The 12457-nt window shown below is 45.5% G+C and overlaps 1 protein-coding gene across 4 annotated transcripts in view; it reads right to left on the reverse strand.

Moving 5' to 3' along the window:
- Nucleotides 1-12457, reverse strand: part of EP300 (E1A binding protein p300) — a 311109-nt gene that overhangs the window by 208754 nt on the left and 89898 nt on the right. For all 4 annotated transcript variants that reach the window (XM_073572990.1, XM_073572993.1, XM_073572991.1 and 1 more), the window contains exons 4-6: nucleotides 11158-11443; nucleotides 9427-9540; nucleotides 9097-9345 (exon numbers count right to left, since the gene is read on the reverse strand). In XM_073572990.1, the coding sequence (XP_073429091.1) occupies nucleotides 9097-9345; nucleotides 9427-9540; nucleotides 11158-11443 (649 nt within the window). The remainder of the gene's footprint in view (nucleotides 1-9096; nucleotides 9346-9426; nucleotides 9541-11157; nucleotides 11444-12457) is intronic.

A 12457-nucleotide genomic window follows, 5' to 3' on the forward strand; every position in this document is an offset into this window, starting at 1 on the left:
GAGACAGCGGTGCATGGCGATGGAACGGGGACAGGTGAATATTGCTCTGACCACAGTCATACTCACCCCCTCCTGGCGCACGGTCTCTGCAGCCCCCATGCTTGTTCCATGGTGTCGGCATTGCAGCTCTTCCAGATTTCAGCGGTCACGTGGTACCGCTCATTAGACTCATGAACTTGCGCATATTCATGAGTCTAATTAGCAGTACCACGTGACCACTGAACGCAGGAAGAGCAGGGGCGCAGAGACCATGGAACAAGCAGGGAGGCTGCAGAGACCGCGCCAGGATGGGGCAAGTATGATCTCTGACACCCCCCGTTCCCCGTATATGACTCGCGTATAAGCCGAGAGGGGGACCTTCAGCCCAAAACAATGGGCTGAAAATCTCGGCTCATACTCGAGTATATATGGTGTGTGTGTGTGTATTATATATAATATATATATATACATACACATATATATATATATATATATATATATACACACATACACACACACACACACACACACATATATACACATATACACACACAGTTAGGTCCATATATATTTGGACAGAGACAACATTTTTCTAATTTTGGTTCTAGACATTACCACAATGAATTTTAATCAAAACAATTCAGATGCAGTTGAAGTTCAGACTTTCAGCTTTCATTTGAGGGTTTAGACACTATAAAATTGGATGAAGGGGTTAGGAGTTTCAGCTCCTTAACATGTGCCACCCTGTTTTTAAAGGGTCCAAAAGTAATTGGACAATTGACTCCAAGGCTATTTCATGGACAGGTGTGGGTAAACCCTTCATTATGTAATCTCGATTAAGCAGATAAAAGTCCTGGAGTTGATTTGAGGTGTGGTGCTTGCATTTGGAAGGTTTTGCTGTGAAGGAAACATGCGGTCAAAGGAGCTCTCCATGCAGGTGAAACAAGCCATCCTTAAGCTGCAAAAACAGAAAAAACCCATCCGAGAAATTGCTACAACATTAGGAGTGGCAAAATCTACAGTTTGGTACATCCTGAGAAAGAAAGCACTGGTGAACTCATCAATGCAAAAAGACCTGGGCACCCATGGAAGACAACAGTGGTGGATGATCGCAGAATAATCTCCATAGTGAAGAGAAACCCCTTCACAACAGCCAACCAAGTGAGCAACACTCTTCAGGAGGTAGGCGTATCAATATCCAAATCTACCATAAAGAGAAGACTGCGTGAAAGTAAATACAGAGGGTTCACTGCACGGTGCAAGCCACTCATAAGCATCAAGAATAAAAAGCCTAGACTGGACTTTGCTAAAAAAAAAAAAAACATTAAAAAAGCCAGCACAGTTCTGGAAGAACATTCTTTGGACAGATGAAACCAAGATCAATCTCTACCAGAATGATGGAAAGAGAAAAGTATGGCGAAGGCGTGGTACAGCTCATGATCTAAAGCATACCACATCATCTGTAAAACACGGCTTAGGCAGTGTGGTGGCTTGGGCATGCATGGCTGCCAGTGGCACTGGGTTACTAGTGTTTATTGATGATGTGACAGGACAGAAGCAGCCGAATGAATTCTGAGGTATTCAGAGCCATACTGTATTGCTCAGATCCAGCCAAATTGCAGCCAAACTGATTGGTCGTCGTTTCATACAGTTGGACAATGACCCAAAACAAAGCCAAAGCAACCCAGGAGTTTATTAAAGCAAAGAAGTGGAATATTCTTGAATGGCCAAGTCAGTCACCTGATCTCAGCCCAATTGAGCATGCATTTCACTTGTTAAAGGGAAGGTGCCGCAATTTTATATAATTTGCAAAAAAAAGAGTAAGTAACAAAACATGTTGTTTCAGCAAATGTTGTACTAACTAGGATTTATGGTTTGTTTGTAATAATGTTTTAATGTAGCCACTGGGCGCTGCCATCTTGATTTGCAGATCTGTGGAGGACTCATACAGTCTGCAAATATGGCCGTCCCTGGACATAGGAGACTGTGGTCGGTTCCCGACCCCATCTCTAACATTGCAGCCTCATTAGCCGTGAACTGGGCACGCCCCTGTGGGCTGCACCATTCACTGCTGTAGGTGTGGCTGGGCGCCATTTTACTGTAGCCCAGTGCTATCTGCTGAGCTCCACTTTCTGCACTGTGCTTCCTGCTCTACTGTCCTCCTGCTCTGTCTCCGCCTCCTCACTCACAGCCCCAGTGATCTCCGGTAATCTGACACCTTCCCTTTTATGACAGCTTTTAGGGCTGTCTGAGGACAGTGACATTAACAGCCCATAGTCTAGTGTATGGGGGGTCAGTTACACCAGTGTGGGCATATCTGTAATACTGTCTCGTGTGATAGTCTGCTGAGCCGTTTATCTAATCCTCCCCTGTGTGATACAGTCTGCTGAGCCGTGTATCTAATCCTCCCCTGTGTGATATTGTCTGCTGAGCCGTGTATCTAATCCTCCCCTGTGTGATACTGTCTGCTGAGCCGTGTATCTAATCCTCCCCTGTGTGATACTGACTGCTGATCCGTGTATCTAATCCTATCCTCTGAGATAGTCTGCTCACCCATGTATCTAATCCTATCCTGTGTGATGCTGACTGCTGAGCCGTGTATCTAATCCTATCCCATGTCACACTGTCTACTGAGCCGTGTATCTAATCCTATCCCGTGTGCTACTGTCTGCTGAGTTGTGTATCTAATCCTTTCTTGTGTGATACTGTCTGCTGAGCCGTGTATCTAATCCTATCCCGTGTCATACTGTCTGCTGAGCTGTGTATCTAATCCTCTCTTGTGTGATACTGTCTGCTGAGCCATGTATCTAATCCTATCCCGTGTGACACTGCTCTCCTGAAATACTCTGTGCTGCTGTCACCCTGCTGGTTTTATGTGTGATCTACATGGTGGTATTGTGTATGATCTATATGGCGGCATTATGTGTGAAGTATATGGCGGTATTATGTGAGAACACTATGGCAGTATTATCTGCTAAAAGCGGACCCATTCTAGGGTGGTTCTGGCTGAGCACCTGCACATGGGTCAGGGGTAATAGGTGCAGTCAGGGGAGGGCTGGTGAGGCAGCTGAAGAGAGGGGTCTCATTTTTATCGTTACTGTATGGCTACATTTCCCCCAGCCCGCTTCCCAGCGAAACCCCGGACTGCGCCTGTCGCCTTGCTTTCACACATCGGCAGGACAGGATCTGAGGAGGGGAATGGGGTCTTTGCCTGCAAAGTCTGGATCAAAAGAGGCCATCAATCAGCAGAAATGTTTCCTGGATTTCTGTGATGCTGTCACCCTGCTCCTCCCCCATATATCTCCCTCTGTGCCCCCCATAGACCAGCACACTGCTCTCCTGAAATACTCTGTGCTGCTGTCACCCTGCTCCCTGTCACCCTGCTCCTCCCCCATATATCTCCCTCTGTGCCCCCATAGACCAGCACACTGCTCTCCTGAAATACTCTGTGCTGCTGTCACCCTGCTCCCAGAATCCTTCCTGCCTGCCATCCTCAGTCACCGAAGACCCCATTCCTCTCCTCAGATCCTGTCCTGGCGATGTGTGAAAGCGAGGCGACAGGGGCCTGATATATGGTGGAAGGAGCAGAGTGACAGCAGCACAGAGTATTTCAGAAGAGCAGTGTGCTGGTCTATGGGGGGCACTCTGTTCGGTGCCAGGGATTGTACATCGAGTACTGTCTTTTATAAACATGGATGGACCGCCTGCTTGTCTGCTCCACAGAAATCCAGGAAACATTTCTGCTGATTGATGACCTGTTCTGATCCAGACTTTACATGCAAAGACAGTCAGTAACTTTGCAGGCCCCATCAAAATGGCTGCTCACTGTGTTCCTAGATGTCATAGGTTTTTGTGCCAGATTTCAGTAGCTGCTCCCCCTAGTGTTAAGTGGAAATGCCAAATTTTTTAAAATTATTTTTCATATTTTGCAAAATTAAAAACAAATATTTTTTTAAGAAAATGTAAACATTAATTCTTTACATTTTTTCAATTGCTGAAAAAATTTTTTTTGGATGGCACCTTCCCTTTAAAGACTAAACTTCAGACAGAAAGGCCCACAACAAACAGCAACTGAAAACCACCGCACTGAAGGCCTGGCAGAGCATCAAAAAGGAGGAAACACAGCGTCTGGTGATGTTCATGAGTTCAAGACTTCAGGCAGTCATTGCCAACAAAGGGTTTTCAACCAAGTACTAGAAATGAACATTTCATTTACAATTATTTAATCTGTCCAATTACTTTTGATCCCTTTAAAAACAGGGTGGCACATGTTAAGGAGCTGAAACTCCTAAACCCTTCATCCAATTTTAATGTGGATACCCTCAAATGAAAGCTGAAAGTCTGAACTTGAACTGCATCTGAATTATTTTGTTTAAAATTCATTGTGGTAATGTCTATAACCAAAATTAGAAAAATGTTGTCTGTCCAAATTTATATGGACCTAACTGTACATACATATATACACATACGGTGTATATTATATATATATATATATATATATATATATATATATATATATATATATATATATATACACACACACACATATACATACACATTCAAACAAGTATGGATGGCTGGGCATAGAGCTGACACAAGCCAATACACTGTAGAACAGGGGTCTCAAACTCGGCAGAGTAAATGGGCCGCACATAAAAAAAAAAAAATTTGAGCTGGGGGGCCGCATTCCTTTCAAACTTAGTACACCCACGGCTCTGCTCCGCAAACACACGGCTCCGCTCCATACACCTCGTACACACACTGCTCCGCTCCGTACACACACGGCTCCGCTCACCTCGTCCGCACACACACTGCTCTGCTCCATACACCTGGTTCACATGCATGCCCTTGTACACACTGCTCCGCTCCGTACACACACGGCTCCACTCCACACACCTCGTACACACACGGCTCCACTCCGCACACACACGGCTGTGCTCTATACACCTGGTTCACATGCGGCTCTGTACACACACGGCATGGCTCTGATCCATACGCCTTGTACTCACGGCTCCATAAACCCCATACACACACAGCGCTGCTACATCCACACTGTAAACCCCTCCTGACCCCACACAAACTTTACCTCATCCAGAACCATGACAACAGCACAGACAGCAGCGTCTTGCATACACGGAGGCCCCTGACTCCTCCCCCACCTGTGACCTTATCCCAGGTCCTGTGCAGAGTGTGCACACAGAACAGCCATCGCAGATCGCACACTCCTGAATGCATGCCTTCCCCCTGCCTCAGGGAGTGAGACATGTGGTACACCACAGGCCGCAGATGCCTGCCTCAGGGGCCGCATGCGGCCCGCGTGTTTAAAGGGAAGGTGCCATCCAAAAAAATTTTTTTCAGCAATTGAAAAAAATGTAAAGAATTAAGGTTTACATTTTCTTAAAAAAATATTAGCATTTGTTTTTAATTTTGCAAAATATGAAAAATAATTTTAAAAAACTTGGCATTTCCACTTGTTAACACTAGGGGGAGCAGCTACTGAAATCTGGCACAAAAACCTATGACATCTAGGAACACAGTGAGCAGCCATTTAGATGGGGCCTGCAAAGTTACTGACTGTCTTTGCATGTAAAGTCTGGATCAGAACAAGTCATCAATCAGCAGAAATGTTTCCTGGATTTCTGTGGAGCAGACAAGCAGACGGTCCATCCATGTGTATAAAAGACAGCACGCGATGTACAATCCCTGGCACCGAACAGAGTGCCCCCCATAGACCAGCGCACTGCTCTTCTGAAATACTCTGTGCTGCTGTCACTCTGCTCCTTCCACCATATATCAGGCCCCTGTCGCCTCGCTTGCACACATCGCCAGGATAGGATCTGAGGAGAGGAATGGGGTCTTCGGTCACTGATGGCAGGCAGGAAGGATTCTGGGAGCAGGGTGACAGCAGCACAGAGTATTTCAGGAGAGCAGTGTGCTGGTCTATGGGGGGCACAGAGGGAGATATATGGGGGAGGAGCAGGGTGACAGCACCACAGAAATCTAGGAAACATTTCTGCTGATTGATGGCCTCTTTTGATCCAGACTTTGCAGGCAAAGACCCCATTCCCCTCCTCAGATCCTGTCCTGGCAATGTGTGAAAGCGAGGCAACAGGCGCAGTCCGGGGTGACGCTGGGAAGCAGGCTGGGGGAAATGTAGCCATACAGTAACGATAAAAATGAGACCCTCTCTTCAGCTGCCTCACCAGCCCTCCCCTGACTGCACCTATTACCCCTGACCCGTGTGCAGGTGCTCAGCCAGAACCACCCTAGAATGGGTCCGCTTTTAGCAGATAATACTGCTACTACTGATACTACTGTTCTCACATAATGCCGCCATATAGATCATACACAATACCACCATGTAGATCACACATAAAACCAGCAGGGTGACAGCAGCACAGAGTATTTCAGGAGAGCAGTATCACACGGGATAGGATTAGATACACGGCTCAGCAGACCGTATCACACGGGATAGGATTAGATACACGGCTCAGCAGACCGTATCACACGGGATAGGATTAGATACACGGCTCAGCAGACCGTATCACACGGGATAGGATTAGATACACTGCTCAGCAGACCGTATCACACGGGATAGGATTAGATACACGGCTCAGCAGACCGTATCACATGGGATAGGATTAGATACACGGCTCAGCAGACCGTATCACACGGGATATACACGGCTCAGCAGACCGTATCACACGGGATAGGATTAGATACACGGCTCAGCAGACCGTATCACACGGGATAGGATTAGATACACGGCTCAGCAGACCGTATCACACGGGATAGGATTAGATACACGGCTCAGCAGACCGTATCACACGGGATATACACGGCTCAGCAGACCGTATCACACGGGATAGGATTAGATACACTGCTCAGCAGACCGTATCACACGGGATAGGATTAGATACACGGCTCAGCAGACCGTATCACACGGGATAGGATTAGATACACGGCTCAGCAGACCGTATCACACGGGATAAGATTAGATACACGGCTCAGCAGACCGTATCACACGGGATAGGATTAGATACACGGCTCAGCAGACCGTATCACACGGGATAGGATTAGATACACGGCTCAGCAGACCGTATCACACGGGATAGGATTAGATACACGGCTCAGCAGACCGTATCACACGGGATAAGATTAGATACACGGCTCAGCAGACCGTATCACACGGGATAAGATTAGATACACGGCTCAGCAGACCGTATCACACGGGATAAGATTAGATACACGGCTCAGCAGACCGTATCACACGGGAGAGGATTAGATACACGGCTCAGCAGACCGTATCACACGGGAGAGGATTAGATACACGGCTCAGCAGACCGTATCACACGGGATAGGATTAGATACACGGCTCAGCAGACCGTGTCACACGGGAGAGGATTAGATACACGGCTCAGCAGACCGTGTCACACGGGAGAGGATTAGATACACGGCTCAGCAGACCGTGTCACACGGGAGAGGATTAGATACACGGCTCAGCAGACCGTGTCACACGGGAGAGGATTAGATACACGGCTCAGCAGACGGTATCACACGGGAGAGGATTAGATACACGGCTCAGCAGACGGTATCACACGGGAGAGGATTAGATACACGGCTCAGCAGACGGTATCACACGGGAGGATTAGATACACGGCTCAGCAGACGGTATCACACAGGAGAGGATTAGATACACGGCTCAGCAGACGGTATCACACAGGAGAGGATTAGATACACGGCTCAGCAGTAAGTATCTCACAGGGGAGGATTAGATACACGGCTCAGCAGACAGTATCACACAGGATAGGATTAGATACACGGCTCAGCAGTAAGTATCTTACAGGGGAGGATTAGATACACGGCTCAGCAGACCGTATCACACAGGAGAGGATTAGATACACGGCTCAGCAGACCGTATCACACAGGAGAGGATTAGATACACGGCTGAGCAGACAGTATTACACAGGGGAGGATTAGATACACGGCTCAGCAGACTATCACACGAGACAGTATTACAGATATGCCCACACTGGTGTAACTGCCCCCACCCCCCCATACACTAGACTATGGGCTGTATATGTCACTGTCCTCCTCAGACAGCCCTAAAAGCTGTCATAAAAGGGAAGGTGTCAGATTACCGGAGATCACTGGGGCTGTGAGTGAGGAGGCGGAGACAGAGCAGGAGGACAGTAGAGCAGGAAGCATAGTGCAGAAAGTGGAGCTCAGCAGATAGCACTGGGCTACAGTAAAATGGCGCCCAGCCACACCTACAGCAGTGAATGGTGCAGCCCACAGGGGCGTGCCCAGTTCACTACTAATGAGGCTGCAATGTTAGAGATGGGGTCGGGAACCGACCACAGTCTCCTATGTCCAGGGACGGCCATATTTGCAGACTGTATGAGTCCTCCACAGATCTGCAAATCAAGATGGCAGCGCCCAGTGGCTACATTAAAACATTACAAACAAACCATAAATCCTAGTTAGTACAACATTTGCTGAAACAACATGTTTTGTTACTTACTCTCTTTTTTGCAAATTATATAAAATTGCGGCACCTTCCCTTTAAGACCTCTGCTGTAGAATCTAATAAGTATGCATGCTGTCTGCTGGCAGGGCACAGAGTGCACCTTCCCCTGGAGCTTGATGAGCAGATGTGGAGCAGTAGTACGTAGAGATTACTGGCATGTAATCGGTATTTTATAGTCCGTACATCAAGTCCTAGGAAAGTTGCTGTGTGAGTTCGCTGTTGGCACTCAGTTCCTCCATCTCAAGGGGGAGGGGCTGTGCTGTCGATCACATTTAGGGGAGGCACCTCCATGCTCACATTAAGAGCCATACTTTAAAAGCAATGCACCACATGACCTGTTGAAGTGACATCAGCAGAGGATAATAGATGCCGTGCCAGAGGAGTCATGTGACTTGGTGTTGGTGTGGAAAGAAGAGCAGAAATTAAATACATGTCAACTGAAAAGTTGCCTTCCATGATGATTACTCCACAGTGGGAGGTAAATAGTTGAAAGGGAACACACCCTTAAACCCCATATATGTGTGAATGAATGAATGAATGAATGTGCATTATTAAAAAAAAAAAAAAAAAAAAAAAAAAAAACTTACTCATTGAGTTCATAGAGCGAATTCCCTGAGCTGATTGCCCCGACTGCTGACCCTTTACTTGCGTCTGGGACGGCGTTTGCATTTGGCTGCTTTGATATGGTAAACCCAGGGCAGCGTATGCCCGCTCTATGGAGCTTTGATCAATCTGGTTAGCAGAATTAAGTGACGGAGCAGGAGGCTGGCCGACATTACCACATGCTCCCCCTGTGCCAGCTGTATTTATTGGCACCGGCGGACTACTAAGCAAAGCTGTGGAGAGATAGAGAGTTTTTAATATAGGCTCTATTAAACTTAACACGAAGTCCAATCTTTAATTTTCATTGTACATACATTGTTGGTTGCGTTTGTCTCCTGCATTTTTCAGAGGCAGACAAACTGGACAGTCATGTCTCGTACAGTTCTTCCAGTGAGAAATTATTTGTCGTGAAGAGGCGCAATGTGCAACTAAAATAAACACAAAATTTAAAAGCTTTAAAATCAAGCAACATGCAGTCAGCAGAACAAAAGACTAAAAACTGGAGATCCTACAAGGCAGAACACATTCGGGGTGCCCAAAGTAGCTTTTTAGGTTTCACTGCACTTAGAAAGATATTTTGGATGCATTTAAACAGGTTGTGCCCCATAATTTATTGCTCCATTCAAAGGCTACAGGATCGGGAGACTGCCACAATCAGCGTGTGACTGTATCCCACCCAACACCCACCCTCACTGAGTGAAGTGGTAGGGAGCATATTTCACAGACATTAAATTCAAGTTTCTCCATGTAGCCATGTGGTGATCAGTAAGCGGGGTGGGTCAGGACCTCTGTTGTAGTGATCAGTAGAGGTGGGGACCAGCAGTTAAACCTCCAGTGCACCAAGTTATTGTAAATCTTTAACTCCTTTGTGCTGCAGCTCATTTTCATTTCTGCTTTTTTGCTCTGCTTCTTCTCAGAGCCATAACATTTTCCATCAATATGGCCATATGAGGGCTTGTTTTTTGCGGGACGAGTTGTACTTTTGAACGACAACACTGGTTTTACCATACAGTGCACTGAAAATCGGGGAAAAAATTCCAAGTGCAATTCCACAATTGTTTTTTTGTTTTTGCTTTTTTTTTTTTTTACCATGTTCACCACATGCTAAAACTGAACTGCCATTTTGATTCTCCAGGTCAATACGTTTGTAGACACCAAAGATGTATAGGTTTCTTTTTTACTCAAATTGTGAAAAAAACTGCGCCATTTTTCGTGATCTTGGGTTGGGTGAGGGCTTTTTTTTTTGAGCACCGAGCTGACGTTTTTATTAATACCATTTTGGTGCAGATAAGATCTTTTACTCTCCCGTTATTGCATTTTAATGCAATGTTGCGCGTCCAAATAAAACGTAGTTCTGGCGTTTTGACTTTTCTTGTTACACCGTTTACCGATCAGATTAATTCTTTTTATATATTGATAGATGGAGCAATTCTGAATGTGGAGATACCAAATGTGCATTTTCCAAAAAAAAAAAAAAAATGGTTTTATTTCGAATGGGGGGGTGATTTATACTTTATTTTTAAAAACACTTTTTCTTACCTTACACTGGCTTCAATAGTCTCCCATGGGAAACCAAAAGATGCGATCATCCGATCACTTGTGCTACACAGAGCAGGGCTGTAGCCCTGCTCTATGTAGAAGAAAATGCTCAGTTGCTATGAGCTCCGACCACTGTGCGACACTCATAGCTTTCCAGCTATGACAACCACAGGGGTCTGCTGTAGACCCCAAGTTGTCATACCAACCCATCAGCAACAAGCGGTCATGTGGCACGGGTGCCGATGGGACAGGATTAGTGACGCGCTTCCAGCATGATCATGTTAAATGTTGCTGTCAGAGTGACAACAGCATTTAACAGGTTAAAAGCCGTGGGTGGATCACAATTCCACACAAGTCTGTTAGGGGCACATGTTAGCTGTTCAAATCAGCTGTCATGTGCCAGAAAAGATGTGGGCTCAGCACTGGAGCTCACATCAAAGGGGGAGACCCGACATGCGCCGTACATGTATGGTGCATGTCATGAAGGGGTTAAACAAAGCAGTTACCTTGGCAGGATTTTCCAGCTTGGCAATGGGTCATGTGATTCAGGACATTCTTCATGGTGCGACAATGGGGCAGATTGCATTGTCGCACCTCGCCATTGGCTTGTTCTCTCCTCTGGCACTTGTGGGCATGTAGTAAAAGAACAAGCTGTTGCTGTATCAGCTTTCGCTTCTCAGGATCTGCTGTCGGGGCTCCTGAGCCAATCACCTGTGGTGCACCAGTACCCATACCTTGAGGGGACGTCTGAACAAGGTTGGCTTGTGGTACTTGATTAGATGGCTGTTGACCCTGAGTAGGAAAAAACAAGGGAATGAAATTAAAGCAACATATACACAAATAATTGGACTTATTGTAGATTTTTTTTTTTTTTTTTTACTATTTAGCCCACTATGTACCCACCATGCTTAAAGCATTTGTGAATATTAAACAGATTCTATAAAAAGATGCACGAAATGAAGAAAAAGCTCAGCAATAAAAGATACATGTAAACTGTGTGTGCCAGTTTGGATTAGGATCAAAACAAAATTCTACAGTTTTGCAGAAATTTAGCAAAAAAAGGATTAGTGGTTTATTTTATATGGGAATCTCCTACTAGGTTAAATGACCTCTAGCCCAGAGCTTCTAAAATGTGAGGCTGTCCACACTGGTAAGCTCCACTAGTTGTTGGGGGGAGAGCTTTCATAGATGTGATCAGAGCACAGCTTTTTCTATGGCTCCAGCAATCTCAGGTTTAGCACAACAATTACTCATTCTATACTTTGTTATATAGCGTTCAAAAAACAAAAGTAAAATTGAAAGATTTTGTTAATTGAAGTATGAAACTCCTCTAAAGAGTGAAGCATCGGCATCACATGGGTTTGTCTGGTGGTGGCCAGTTGAAAAACTTTCGAGATGTTCTTATCTAGATAGTTGAAAGATTATCAGAAGAGGAGGTGGTATATATCACAAGGACAACTTTATGTTCATTGGCGGTTTTCAAGTGAACCTATAGACAGTGCCAAGTCAGCACCGTTATACTGATTAAAATGATACCTGGGTTGATGAAATCAGTCTTGTGGTTGTTTATTAACCTTAATTTTCAGTTAATGCTCTGGGGCAGCTTGTGGGGGGTCTTCATGTGGTGCTCTGCTTACATATGCATCTGTATGGGCTCCATATTTTATATATAGTATATAATATGCTTTGGAAAAAAAAAAATTCACATTCCTCAAGCAGGTGGTGGCACCTGCGCTGTAGCATGATATGAGGGATAATATGCAAATTTTCACTTCATATACACAATTTTACTTAATTTTTTTTTAA

This window comes from Dendrobates tinctorius, unplaced genomic scaffold (genome assembly GCF_039654945.1).
Source record: "Dendrobates tinctorius isolate UK_male_01 unplaced genomic scaffold, ASM3965494v1 ptg000033l, whole genome shotgun sequence".
In the NCBI taxonomy this organism is placed as follows: Eukaryota; Metazoa; Chordata; class Amphibia; order Anura; family Dendrobatidae; genus Dendrobates; species Dendrobates tinctorius.